The sequence below is a fragment of the Pseudophryne corroboree genome, chromosome 10 (genome assembly GCF_028390025.1).
Source record: "Pseudophryne corroboree isolate aPseCor3 chromosome 10, aPseCor3.hap2, whole genome shotgun sequence".
Lineage (NCBI taxonomy): Eukaryota > Metazoa > Chordata > Amphibia > Anura > Myobatrachidae > Pseudophryne > Pseudophryne corroboree.
In genome coordinates this window covers 345,994,231-346,009,253 of record NC_086453.1, presented here as the reverse complement: position 1 = coordinate 346,009,253, position 15,023 = coordinate 345,994,231, and the positions used below count along the sequence as shown (strand labels likewise).

The following is a 15,023-nucleotide window of genomic DNA, read 5'->3' as shown; positions in this document are numbered from 1 at the left end:
TAATAACACAATGTGATGTAACCGGTAGATGTATCCGGTAATAATGCAGAGTAATGTGTCCCGTTATAAAGCAGTGTACCCAGTAATAACACAATGTGATGTAACGCAGTGCAGTGCACCAGGTAATAATGCAGTGTGGTTGTGAACAGCTCACCGAAGCTTCTGAATATTGGAAGCGATGCCAGACAGCCGGTAGATCCCATCCACAATACCATGTTTCTCTATGAATTCCGTGCAGCTCCGGAGGACCTGGGGGACTTCACAAGGAGGGGATAGAGATCAGAATCCAAACAAGACATTAGAACAATCATTTTCCTGCCCATTCACCACATCATGTACCAACTACCTCAGCCCTGTCCTATTTCTCTTGGCTCTCTTGTTGTCCACGACACCCACAGAGTGGGAATAGAACTTGTGGCGAGCCCGCAAGGGGCTTTGTTGCGCTCGTCCCCCCTGCTGGCAATCTAAAGCTTGGGATCCCGGTGTTGGTCACCCGAACCAATCACACATACAAAATGTAACACCGTAAAGTACCGGAGTATAAAATCTAGCATCCGGTATACATGATCCAGATAGAGTAACAGCTGGAGCACTGCACCATATTATTACATTGTTGGGTACACACTGGCCTCCCAATTATCCCCCAGTTGGGATAAACACAACACACACCGCTCCCTGTGACTAACACGGGGTCAGCTCGTCACTACACATAAACAAAGGTTTGATGTTACTATGGAAGAAACAACACATACTGTAAGGGAGACAGACATGAAAATGGTGGAATAAATCATAGAAAATACTTTAAATGGATAAAAAACACCTGACAATTAGTAGTATAAGTAAAGGAATCTCACAGAGGGGAGAAGGGGGTTAATAACCTGTGAGTGACAGGCGGGAAGAGTGTTCTCCCCAGGTGTAACGCTCACACCTGGTTTCAGGTGTTTGGCATGTCCCAGTGATTCCCAGGGGTCACACCCCAGTGCTAGCGAGCTCTGCCCTGTAATTACAGCAGCAGTGTGTGGGTAGCACGTCCCGTCTATAGGTTCTGTGCTTATTACAGTACTTCCTCCAAAATGTCATATTAAGGAAAGTTATAGTTAATGCTACATACTCTTCTAAATACGTCTCCAGTACAGTTCTCACAGCTACACGCAGCTGTAGTGTGCTATGCTAATACGTTCTCCACAATGAGAATGAATGGTTCATCTTATCTAATGACTGGGGGGGGGGGGAGTAGCTTCAGTCATTGCACATTTACTCAGCACACAGTGTGGACTAGGGTCAGACAATCTGTAACATGTGATGTAACACTATGCAGCCATTGGGATACACATAAATGGACCATTGAGAAGATACCGTCAGACACTAGTCCAAGTGCAATGTTTTCTCATGTGTAAAACAAAGTCCCTCAGTAAGACAGCAGCCGGCTCGAACCTCTAACAGATCCTTCGATGGTTAAGCTGCAGGATTATTAGTAACGTTGTCCTACCATCCTCACCTTTAAGTGTACCAACAGCCAGTTCACCAGAATAGGTACAGAGCCTGTCACATTCGCAGATTGTTATACATGAGGAACAAGACAGACACAGTAACAGTACAATGTCTGGGGTCTGTATCGCAGCACAGGAGAGTAGTAACCCCTTCCCAGACAATATGGACCTCCCCCCACAATAAACTAAAAAACCTATTTCAATTGCTTTGAGCTCAGCGATGAACAGTACTATCCCACACATATTACGGACTTGTATACACGCAGGGCTGACACACAACTGTGTGCGGGCACTGGTGAGAAACGCTCAGTTATGGAAGACGCGTTTCAGAGTGTTGTTTTTCAGTAGTAATCGCAGCGATCTCCAACAGTCTGATAAGTGCAGGCTGTGTGCACCACATTCCAGCCCAACCTGTTCTACATGATAGGATAATGACACTTCGTGCTCACTACGACATAAGATCAGGTCTCCTTACCATCCTGGCCAGAGTTGAGAAGATGCTCGCCGAGGTCACAGCCAAACACACGTTCCCTCAGGATCCCTCGCTGCTTCAGCTTCTGCTTGCTGGGTCTGGACTTCATGAATGTCCTCAGGAATGTGATAAGTTTGCCGTGTTTCCGGGACACTGCACAGAGAGCATGAAACCAACGTTACCCCAAGATACAGTCTCGGGTTGTTACAGACACAGGCAGACACCGTGTAGGGGAAATGCCCCCATTGTGCATGAGTTACACCAACAGCAAATGATTCCACAAGTGACGAACCAACAGAAAATGAATGTGAATGCTGGCTACTATTTATGGCTGATGGATGAATCAGGGATATCACTAACAGACACAAATAGTACAGAACTGTTCTCAGCCATTGTGTGGGAGATGAGGAGGGGACAGGGGGTGGCCACACAGAATGCAGACCATTCCCCACACATTCTCCCAGACTAATCCCTCCCTTGTATGATGCCGGCCAGAGCTCCACAAACCCTACTGATGACTACATCATTACACCAAGAAGCTATGTAATAATGTTATAAACACTGCATTAGGGTAATGCCGGAGACTGCTAGTGGGACCTGCACAGCCAATCACCTAGTGGTATCCGCTAATGAAAGGCTGAGACAAGGGGATGCGGCTACAATACACAGGGCAGGAATGAAGTACTGAGTGTTTGCCTTATCACGGCTATCACATGGATAATCTTCAGTATGTGTAATGAGGCCTTTGTCCTTGGTGCTGTGCACATAACACTTACTCATCAGCTGATATAGGACACTACGCAGCCTCTAACCATATACATCGACCCCCAATCAGAGGGTGAAGATTGACCATCCATCCCCCATTCCTCCTAATATTTTCCCATTACGTATCTTGGGTCTCATTCCCACACAAGACCATAATGTGACCTCATCTAGCACATTAGGCACCTGGCGCATCTGCAATTATGGGCCATTCCGAGTCCTGCACAGATCATGGGGTAAGTGTAAGTGCAGCTACTGGTAATAGTGGCTGCGTTTGTGGCAGAAGGCGGGGCGATGACGTGTACGTCTCTTGCGATTGCAGTAGTGCCCGGAATTGTGACTGCATTACGTACAACACAGGCACCGGTATTTATGAAAGTTGTGATCCTGTCTGTAAGTGGCCTGTGTCCCATCCCCTACATAGTGCGCTACGGAACCTTTGTGGCCCCTAATAATAAAAGTCAAGTAATTATGCTTCCAGTACACACATGAATAAAGAAAACACCACTGCTTCTTGGGGCCCCAAGTGTCAGTGTGCTCCCGAATGAGGGCTTCACAAAAGTGCTGCATATAATCAGGGGGCCCCGAAACCAGATTTTCTGACGTGAGGATCCCCGAGACACACTGCCAGGCGTATTCCGACGCTACAGTTATGGGCAGATCTAGCAGCTGAAGAAAACCACACTATTCAGAAGGAACATTTTATCTGCCAACACACTGAACAATGAACGGCTCCATTCTTAGATCTCCTACATCTCTGCGACTCACTCCACTTTACTCCTGGATCACTGCCCAGTGTCTGGAAACCCAGGAACTCCTTCTGAATACAAGACTATGACTGAGACCAGGTGTGAAATAGAAGCACAGCAGTATATTCTCGCTGAGTACCAGCACTATGTATTCCGCACACACAAGAAAGGTCATTTACCAAATCTTCCTTTGTGACGCCACCTGTCTATACTGTAGGGTAAGTGGTTGCATTGTGGGGGTACAGGAGCCTGCAGCAGCCAATGAGTGCGGTCCTTGTACGGTGCAGACTGCGTCTACCTTTCAGACGCATGCAGAAACAAGATTTCATTTACCGAGACGGGATTATTAAAGGCATTCAATTTACTGCCCCATATATGTTGCCGACGATCAGCTCTTGTATATATTAATAATATTTAGGTAGCAAACATTAAGAAATTAGGAGCTGTACTACAGGGTAGGGGTCATTAGGTCAACCACACTTAGGTCGACCACTATTGGTCGACATAGTCACTAGGTCAGCATGAACAAGGGTGACATGAGTTTGGTTTTTTTATTTTCTTTAGTGTCGTTTTCTTCGTAAAGTGACGGGGAACCCCAATTAGTGCACCGTGTCCCCTCGCATGCTTCGGGCAAGGTGCCTCGCTGCGCTCGCCACAGGTTACTATTCCCAATTGTAGTTCACGTCAAAAACTGAAGAAAAAAAAAATTGTGAAAAACGCACGTCGACCAATAGTGGTCGACGTAATGACCGTATCCCGTAGTACAATGGTTAGATATCAGTTCTGGTTACACCGTGCACATTTTCAGGAGCACCCTCTATTAATCACCCTAAAGCTGGGTACACGCTATGCAATATTTTAAACGGTATCGCTCATTTTTACCCCTTTGAGCAATATCGTTTGTATTATCGCCCAGTGTGTATGCACTATATCGTTTATAAGGTGTGCTCCCGCGGGTCGCTAACGATGTTGTGGTCTGTGTATGTAGCTCAGTTTTAGCTATGTCGGCCAAAATTGTGTGCTCGAACTGGCGGCGGGGAGACGTCACTGAACGATATTGTTAGCGATATCATTCAGTGTGTACGCACTATATCGGCCACCCGGGAGAGTAGGGAAAACAGTAGGCAATGCCGCTCGTGGAGCATATAGCCTAGCGTGTACCCGGCTTAAGGGTTATATTTACCAAAGGTCGATTCTCATCAATTTAGATCTATTTTAAATTAATGAAACTGAACTGATATTGTGTTTCAGGGGATGTGATAAACATTTACAAAAACATTTTATACTCATTTTTAAATGTTAGTAAATGTGTGTTCTGGCCCCTGAAACACAACAGCGATTTAAAATGTTATGCAAATGGATGAAAAGTGACCTTTAGTAAATATGTAAGTCTACAATGAGAGTGAAGTGAATGAAAGCCAAGCACCATTGTGTTACAGTATGTGAGCCGCTGTTACGTACAGCTCATCCGCCGTCGAGCTGCCCGAGATCGTCCATATTGGCCTGCATGCACAAGCGACGGGTCACCAGCAATAAAGGAGCGAGGGGCCACGCATCATTCATCGCTGGTGCCTCCACACCGAAAGATGTGAACGGTATCTCATTCAGTAATGAATGAGATCGTTCATATCTTTCACGCATATCGCCCAGTGTGTAGGGCCTATAAGACAAAAAAAAAAAAAAAAAAGGGGGCAGACTAGATGGGCCAAGTGGTTCTTATCTGCCGTCAAATTCTATGTTTCTATGTTACTAGTAACCGCAGAGCTGGATAAGAATTACGGTCAGGGAACCGCGTGTCTCCTATGGGAACTGACATCACTCTGATCACCTCCACAGATTTTATTGAAAATTAAATATTGAAAAAAATAATATTTTTCAAATGTAAATTAATTGTAAAACTATTTTTATACAGGTGTTTGGCTCTGAAGCCCAAATCTGAATTTTCCATTCCACTATGCATGCGCACGATCACAGGGACTGGCCCAATGAAGTGGTAAGTTAACCCTTAGTGGTCCAGACCAATATCACTAGCTGCATCAGCAAAATGTAAACTCTGCCACTAACTGAACCATTCTTCTCATCTCCGATGTATGTTGCATATTATAAAATAAAAATCTGACTCATCTCCACTTTTTAACCGCTTTGTTTTATGACCTTTGCATTTGGTCGCCAATGCTGCAGTTTAAGCAAGTTGTGTGCACTTCAAGCACATCCCTTCATATAATTGGTAAGGAGATTAATTGCTCATTTAGGCAAAACTAGGTGACTCAAGGCAGGAAAATCTACTGTGACCTGTGTAATGGGATTTGTGAGAGATTTATTGCAAGTGATTAAAGGGACATGATAGCATAAAGTAACACAGTGTTCTGTAAGTAATTATTCTCATAAAAGGTCATCTAGAGACTAAATATCACTAGTGTGAAATGCTCTGCAGAGTGCTGAAACATTGCTGCAACAAAGTAACAAACCAACAAAGTTCTCTAGCAGAGAATGGGGAAGAGACTGATATCCAAGCAGGAGGGACATTTATAAAAGTCACTACATCCTAATGGCACAATATGCAATATATTTGCAACTAGAAATACACCTTTGTTTCCGCATTTGTTTTACATTGCTATTTCTAAAAGAGGGAACAGTTTGGGCAGGGGCTTCTCATTGGCCATACTGGTAACAGGGATATAGCTACCACTAGTGTATACATCTTATACGGAGAAATCACACACTCCCATACATACATGGTATAGAAAGATCTGCCAACGGACTCACTGAGCTGGTGCCTGTCCCTTACAAGATAAAGCAGAACAGGATCAAATCCCCCTCTGTGCTACAACAATACAGGTTTATACCAGAAGCCGAGAGCTGCGTTTTACTCTATCCCAGCACATCTGTGGAAGCTGCACACTTGTGTCTTACCTGGTCTGTTGTGAGCTGAGTCCCGCAGGTAAATCAGCTTTGTCTACAGCACAGGAATAAATCATTAGGTTCTTCTCTGCCTGCCAAGTGGCCGTCACTTCCCAGCTTCTGTGTGCTGCTCCGCAGTGTCTACCTGTCCCCGAGTCACATGCCACAAACCTGCTGCCCTTAATCCACCTCTTGCTCATTAACACCTAGATCCTCTTTGACTGACAGACCCAACCTTCCTCTCTCAGCGCTAACTCCCCTGTAGGCTGTCAGCTCTCTGACATCTCTCCCAGTATTTGCTCCTGTCCCAATGGTTCTAGGTATCGCTCCTTCTCCCCTGCACTCTGCTTCCTCAATAACTCCTTTAGCCAGGTAATCGCTCCTCCTCATCTAGCCCAGTCACACCTCTGTTTCAGGCTCCTGTCTGGTTTACCAGGTGCAGTGTCTGGAAGCACCCCACCCCCTCTGCACTGGGTAGTAACACAGAGGACGCAGGGTCTGTATATTACACAGAGGTAGATTCATGTTTCTGATGTGGGCTGTTCACACAGGGTTGCCCTTATATGCCCAACATTGAGGGTACAATGTAACTCAGCCCTCACAGGTCTCAGAGGATACATGCAGCAAACTGTGCTACAAGTAGTTAAGACTTGATTGGATAGTAAAGTTATTTAAGCTAAGAGGATACAGAATAAATGAGGGTTTTTGTTTTTTTCTTGAACGCTTAGATCAAGGAAAAACACCATAGATTAAACGTTATAATTATTTGACTTTTAAGCATACGTCTCATCTATACTGGAACCCGGCTGGATGGGGAAATGGTGGCACAGGAATGATGACCTATTAAGTGTGGCTAGTAGACACAACTCCTCCATGAACTGTTCTGTGAATGTACTGTAGGGAAGGAAGATACAGAGATATTTCCAGACACCTGGCTGAGACAGCCCTTTATCATGCCGGCCATGAGGAAGGACAGAGGGAAAGCCCACAATGCGTCTCTAGTGAACTTGTTAGTAGAAAGTTCTAGGTCTAGACTAGATCCAGGGTTAGGGCTGCAGACCCTGTCCCGAGTCCTGTGGGGAAATAGATGCCTTTCTGGAAGTGGAACCAGATGACATGCAGCAAATCTGTGCCGCTAAGATGTTTTGTGGTGATAGGTTGGAGTGGAAATACAATGGTAGCACTGGCGAGCCTTCATTGACAGGCCACGTAAGGTGGGAGGTATTCCCCCAGGACTCGGAGAGACAGCAGCTGCTGGTACATACAAGAACGCACATGGAAGATATACCTGAACTCAGCTTGTAGGGACTGGGTACCTCAGAAAGGCACGCTGGTCCCGGCCTTACACTATCCATCTCCAAATCTGTGGTTATTTGGGGAAGACAAATAACAGTGTGAAGGACAATGGCAAGGACAGAGAGATAGAGAGAGAACAGGGCATGAAAGTGACAAGACAACCTGCACTGTGGACTATATTCCTGAGGATGCGTCCAAGGGGTCTTCTCCAACTCATCACCTGCCCGCTACACATTAATGACTTACTAATTACACCATAATGGATCGGTGTTCCTGAGCCGAGTGTTAGGAATGGAAGAGGTGACTGCTGCGAATACACAACAGCTGGGAAATGTGTATTGTTACACAAAGTTGTATGGTTGTACCTGTAGCTACAATCCCACTTACAGTGCACAGAATGCTGGATCTGCAGGTCTCTCACACACTGCAACCAGGAGAAACTGTCCTACTTTATCTGCGGTATAGGTTTAATTTCTGGGGAAAACTAATCTGACGGCCAAACCCCCCCAAAAACGCAGAACATCCGGGTAGATTCATAGAGCAGGGGTTCATTGGGGTAATTATGTTCCTAATACTCCGCAGACGCAGGAGAATCAGTATATAGAACATGATTCTTTATTAACTACTAAATGTTCCTTTCATATGGGTTATCCCCGGCAGCCCTTACCCTGTAGTGTGCTGCACATGCAATACAGAGAGACAGAGAGAGAGAGAGAGAGAGAGATAGGAGGCATGGAACCGTACAGGGAGGGAAGTAGCTCCAGGACGCTGGCCTCATTCCGTGTGCAGGGGAGACTGGAGGGAACAGATCACAACAAAGGATTAAAAAGCAAACAAGCAAAGCAGACCTTTACCCTTTCCTATTGTAGCTGCCCTCGAAGCCCAACACCTAGATTACACAGCACTGCAAACGCCACAAGTGATAACAGAAATTCCCCCAGAGAAATGGTGCTCTAAGTACAGACTGAGAAATAAGGTTACACTACAAGTCTGGACACTCGCTCAGCTCAGAGACAACAAAAATCACAGCAAAACAGTGACCGTAACACAATCTGCTCCATCGCTGCTTTGTTAGTACAATGAAAATACACAAGATGAGTACACAACACACAAAGACAACACAATAAGGCTTAGAAGCTGTAGGGTAGGACAAATGGATTCCAATGTGTCAAGTGTCCAATGACAATTTCTTGGTAAACCTGAAACAAACCTACAAATTCATCTGTTTCCAAGATCGGATGGTGTCGAAGTGATCACAGATAGCAATAAACGCTGGTATATGGTCTAACGGGGGTATGGAATTAGCACAATCATTTTTTGGTAGGAAAAAAAGAGCATTTTTTGGGGGGATGGTTAACGTCAGGCAATTCAATTAAATCCCTTTTTTTTTTCCCTCTCGATGAAATTATCTGTTTTCAGGCGTTAACACACAGGTTCCGGGATGAGTTCCTGGACCTACACTATGTGTTCTCGCGTACCGCTGGCCCGAAAATAAGAATTTACTTACCGATAATTCTATTTCTCGTAGTCCGTAGTGGATGCTGGGGACTCCGTCAGGACCATGGGGAATAGCGGCTCCGCAGGAGACAGGGCACAAAAGTAAAAGCTTTAGGATCAGGTGGTGTGCACTGGCTCCTCCCCCTATGACCCTCCTCCAAACCTCAGTTAGGATACTGTGCCCGGACGAGCGTACACAATAAGGAAGGATTTTGAATCCCGGGTAAGACTCATACCAGCCACACCAATCACACTGTACAACCTGTGATCTGAACCCAGTTAACAGCATGATAACAGCGGAGCCTCTGAAAAGATGGCTCACAACAATAATAACCCGATTTTTGTAACAATAACTATGTACAAGTATTGCAGACAATCCGCACTTGGGATGGGCGCCCAGCATCCACTACGGACTACGAGAAATAGAATTATCGGTAAGTAAATTCTTATTTTCTCTGACGTCCTAAGTGGATGCTGGGGACTCCGTCAGGACCATGGGGATTATACCAAAGCTCCCAAACGGGCGGGAGAGTGCGGATGACTCTGCAGCACCGAGTGAGAGAACTCCAGGTCCTCCTCAGCCAGGGTGTGCCCCTGACCAAGTAGCAGCTCGGCAAAGTTGTAAAGCCGAGACCCCTCGGGCAGCCGCCCAAGATGAGCCCACCTTCCTTGTGGAATGGGCATTTACATATTTTGGCTGTGGCAGGCCTGCCACAGAATGTGCAAGCTGAATTGTACTACACATCCAACTAGCAATCGTCTGCTTAGAAGCAAGAGCACCCAGTTTGTTGGGTGCATACAGGATAACAGCAAGTCAGTTTTCCTGACTCCAGCCGTCCTGGAAACCTATATTTTCAGGGCCCTGACAACATCTAGCAACTTGGAGTCCTCCAAGTCCCTAGTAGCCGCAGGTACCACAATAAGCTGGTTCAGGTGAAACGCTGACACCACCTTAGGGAGAAACTGGGGACGAGTCCGCAGCTCTGCCCTGTCCGAATGGACAATCAGATATGGGCTTTTGTGAGACAAAGCCGCCAATTCTGACACTCGCCTGGCCGAGGCCAGGGCCAACATCATGGTCACTTTCCATGTGAGATATCTCAAATCCACAGATTTGAGCGGTTTAAACCAATGTGATTTGAGGAATCCCAGAACTACGTTGAGATCCCACAGTGCCACTGGAGGCACAAAAGGGGGTTGTATATGCAGTACTCCCTTGACAAACTTCTGGACTTCAGGAACTGAAGCCAATTCTTTCTGGAAGAAAATCGACAGGGCCGAAATTTGAACCTTAATGGACCCCAATTTGAGGCCCATAGACACTCCTGTTTGCAGGAAATGCAGGAATCGACCGAGTTGAAATTTCTTCGTGGGGCCTTCCTGGCCTCACACCACGCAACATATTTTCGCCACATGTGGTGATAATGTTGTGCGGTCACCTCCTTCCTGGCTTTGACCAGGGTAGGAATGACCTCTTCCGGAATGCCTTTTTCCCTTAGGATCCGGCGTTCAACCGCCATGCCGTCAAACGCAGCCGCGGTAAGTCTTGGAACAGACATGGTACTTGCTGAAGCAAGTCCCTTCTTAGCGGCAGAGGCCATGAGTCCTCTGTGAGCATCTCTTGAAGTTCCGGGTACCAAGTCCTTCTTGGCCAATCCGGAGCCACGAGTATAGTTCTTACTCCTCTACGTCTTATAATTCTCAGTACCTTAGGTATGAGAAGCAGAGGAGGGAACACATACACCGACTGGTACACCCACGGTGTTACCAGAACGTCCACAGCTATTGCCTGAGGGTCTCTTGACCTGGCGCAATACCTGTCCAGTTTTTTGTTCAGGCGGGACGCCATCATGTCCACCTTTGGTCTTTCCCAACGGTTCACAATCATGTGGAAGACTTCCCGATGAAGTCCCCACTCTCCCGGGTGGAGGTCGTGCTGAGGAAGTCTGCTTCCCAGTTGTCCACTCCCGGAATGAACACTGCTGACAGTGCTATCACATGATTTTCCGCCCAGCGAAGAATCCTTGCAGTTTCTGCCATTGCCCTCCTGCTTCTTGTGCCGCCCTGTCTGTTTACGTGGGCGACTGCCGTGATGTTGTCCCACTGGATCAATACCGGCTGACCTTGAAGCAGAGGTCTTGCTAAGCTTAGAGCATTGTAAATTGCTCTTAGCTCCAGTATATTTATGTGGAGAGAAGTCTCCAGACTTGATCACACTCCCTGGAAATTTTTTCCTTGTGTGACTGCTCCCCAGCCTTTCAGGCTGGCATCCGTGGTCACCAGGACCCAGTCCTGAATGCCGAATCTGTGGCCCTTTAGTAGATGAGCACTCTGCAGCCACCACAGAAGAGACACCCTTGTCCTTGGAGACAGGGTTATCCGCTGATGCATCTGAAGATGCAATCCGGACCATTTTTCCAGCAGATCCCACTGAAAAGTTCTTGCGTGAAATCTGCCGAATGGAATCGCTTCGTAAGAAGCCACCATTTTCCCCAGGACCCTTGTGCAATGATGCACTGACACTTTTCCTGGTTTTAGGAGGTTCCTGACTAGCTCGGATAACTCCCTGGCTTTCTCCTCCGGGAGAAACACCTTTTTCTGGACTGTGTCCAGAATCATCCCTAGGAACAGCAGACGTGTCGTCGGAGACAGCTGCGATTTTGGAATATTTAGAATCCACCCGTGCTGTCGTAGAACTACTTGAGATAGTGCTACTCCGACCTCCAACTGTTCTCTGGACCTTGCCCTTATCAGGAGATCGTCCAAGTAAGGGATAATTAAGACGCCTTTTCTTTGAAGAAGAATCATCATTTCGGCCATTACCTTGGTAAAGACCCGGGGTGCCGTGGACAATCCAAACGGCAGCGTCTGAAACTGATAGTGACAGTTTTGTACCACGAACCTGAGGTACCCTTGGTGAGAAGGGCAAATTGGGACATGGAGGTAAGCATCCTTGATGTCCAGGGACACCATATAGTCCCCTTCTTCCTGGTTCGTTATCACTGCTCCGAGTGAATCCATCTTGATTTGAACCTTTGTATGTAAATGTTCAAATATTTCAGATTTAGAATAGGTCTCACCGAGCCGTCTGGCTTCAGTACCACAATATAGTGTGGAATAATACCCCTTTCCTTGTTGTAGGAGGGGTACTTTGATTATCACCTGCTGGGAATACAGCTTGTGAATTGTTTCCAATACTGCCTCCCTGTCGGAGGGAGACGTTGGTAAAGCAGACTTCAGGAACCTGCGAGGGGGAGACGTCTCGAATTTCCAATCTGTACCCCTGGGATACTACTTGTAGGATCCAGGGGTCCACTTGCGAGTGAGCCCACTGCGCGCTGAAACTCTTGAGACGACCCCCCACCGCACCTGAGTCCGCTTGTACGGCCCCAGCGTCATGCTGAGGACTTGGCAAAAGCGGTGGAGGGCTTCTGTTCCTGGGAATGGGCTGCCTGCTGCAGTCTTCTTCCCTTTCCTCTATCCCTGGGCAGATATGACTGGCCTTTTGCCTGCTTGCCCTTATGGGGACGAAAGGACTGAGGCTGAAAAGACGGTGTCTTTTTCTGCTGAGATGTGACTTGGGGTAAAAAAGGTGGATTTTCCAGCTGTTGCCGTGGCCACCAGGTCCGATGGACCGACCCCAAATAACTCCTCCCCTTTATACGGCAATACTTCCATGTGCCGTTTGGAATCTGCATCACCTTACCACTGTCGTGTCCATAAACATCTTCTGGCAGATATGGACATCGCACTTACTCTTGATGCCAGAGTGCAAATATCCCTCTGTGCATCTCGCATATATAGAAATGCATCCTTTAAATGCTCTATAGTCAATAAAATACTGTCCCCGTCAAGGGTATCAATATTTTCAGTCAGGGAATCCGACCAAGCCACCCCAGCGCTGCACATCCAGGCTGAGGCGATCGCTGGTCGCAGTATAACACCAGTATGTGTGTATATACTTTTTAGGATATTTTCCAGCCTCCTATCAGCTGGCTCCTTGAGGGCGGCCGTATCTGGAGACGGTAACGCCACTTGTTTTGATAAGCGTGTGAGCGCCTTATCCACCCTAAGGGGTGTTTCCCAACGCGCCCTAACTTCTGGCGGGAAAGGGTATAACGCCAATAATTTTCTATCGGGGGAAACCCACGCATCATCACACACTTCATTTAATTTATCTGATTCAGGAAAAACTACAGGTAGTTTTTTCACACCCCACATAATACCCTCTTTTGTGGTACTTGTAGTATCAGAAATATGTAACACCTCCTTCATTGCCCTTAACATGTAACGTGTGGCCCAAATGGAAAATACGTTTGTTTCTTCACCGTCGACACTGGAGTCAGTGTCCGTGTCTGTGTCGACCGACTGAGGTAAATGGGTGTTTTAAAGCCCCTGACGGTGTTTGAGACGCCTGGACAGGTACTAATTGGTTTGCCGGCCGTCTCATGTCGTCAACCGACCTTGCAGCGTGTTGACATTATCACGTAATTCCCTAAATAAGCCATCCATTCCGGTGTCGACTCCCTAGAGAGTGACATCACCATTACAGGCAATTGCTCCGCATCCTCACCAACATCGTCCTCATACATGTCGACACACACGTACCGACACACAGCACACACACAGGGAATGCTCTGATAGAGGACAGGACCCCACTAGCCCTTTGGGGAGACAGAGGGAGAGTTTGCCAGCACACACCAAAACGCTATATTATACAGGGACAACCTTATATAAGTGTTTTCCCTTATAGCATCTTAATATATATAATAATATCGCCAAATAAGTGCCCCCCCTCTCTGTTTTAACCCTGTTTCTGTAGTGCAGTGCAGGGGAGAGCCTGGGAGCCTTCCTAGCAGCGGAGCTGTGTAGGAAAATGGCGCTGTGTGCTGAGGAGAATAGGCCCCGCCCCCTTTTCGGCGGGCTTCTTCTCCCGTTTTTCTGACAACCTGGCAGGGGTTAAATACATCCATATAGCCCCAGGGGCTATATGTGATGTATTTTTAGCCAGCATAGGTACTTTCATTGCTGCCCAGGGCGCCCCCCCAAGCGCCCTGCACCCTCAGTGACCGTTGGTGTGAAGTGTGCTGAGAGCAATGGCGCACAGCTGCAGTGCTGTGCGCTACCTCATGAAGACTGAGGAGTCTTCAGCCGCCGATTTCTGGACCTCTTCTCTCTTCAGCATCTGCAAGGGGGTCGGCGGCGCGGCTCCGGTGACCCATCCAGGCTGTACCTGTGATCGTCCCCCTGGAGCTAGTGTCCAGTAGCCTAAGAAGCCAATCCATCCTGCACGCAGGTGAGTTCACTTCTTCTCCCCTAAGTCCCTCGTTGCAGTGAGCCTGTTGCCAGCAGGACTCACTGAAAATAAAAAACCTAACAAAACTTTTACTCTAAGCAGCTCTTTAGGAGAGCCACCTAGATTGCACCCTTCTCGGCCGGGCACAAAAACCTAACTGAGGCTTGGAGGAGGGTCATAGGGGGAGGAGCCAGTGCACACCACCTGATCCTAAAGCTTTTACTTTTGTGCCCTGTCTCCTGCGGAGCCGCTATTCCCCATGGTCCTGACGGAGTCCCCAGCATCCACTTAGGACGTCAGAGAAAACAGGTAATTTATCACGTATTTCTTTTCAGGTCTGCTCACAACCGAAAACATATATGCATAAAGTGCCCAGGGCTAATTGGATAGCCCTGGAGCTTCAATTAGCGTGCGGTTAATTACCGTGGCTAATTAAATATCCCCCTATATGTTGTCAGTACAACATCTGTCCTGTATAGAGGTGAATACATGGCCAGTGCAGGCAAGTACTGTCTGGGGGTGACTGCAGTAACCCAAACCCAGATAAAACTGCACTTACT

The 15,023-nt window shown here is 47.2% G+C and overlaps 1 protein-coding gene across 4 annotated transcripts in view; it reads right to left on the bottom strand.

Annotated features, from left to right (window-relative positions):
- ARHGAP32 (Rho GTPase activating protein 32) overlaps positions 1 to 15,023 on the bottom strand; it is a 423,313-nt gene that overhangs the window by 26,447 nt on the left and 381,843 nt on the right. For 2 of the 4 annotated variants that reach the window (XM_063943652.1, XM_063943650.1), the window contains 4 exons: positions 8,415 to 8,465; positions 7,663 to 7,737; positions 1,966 to 2,115; positions 155 to 257 (listed from right to left, as the gene is read on the bottom strand). In XM_063943652.1, coding sequence (XP_063799722.1) covers positions 155 to 257; positions 1,966 to 2,115; positions 7,663 to 7,737; positions 8,415 to 8,465 — 379 coding nt within the window. The remainder of the gene's footprint in view (positions 1 to 154; positions 258 to 1,965; positions 2,116 to 7,662; positions 7,738 to 8,414; positions 8,466 to 15,023) is intronic. The other 2 variants (XM_063943651.1, XM_063943653.1) reach the window with 2 other exon arrangements.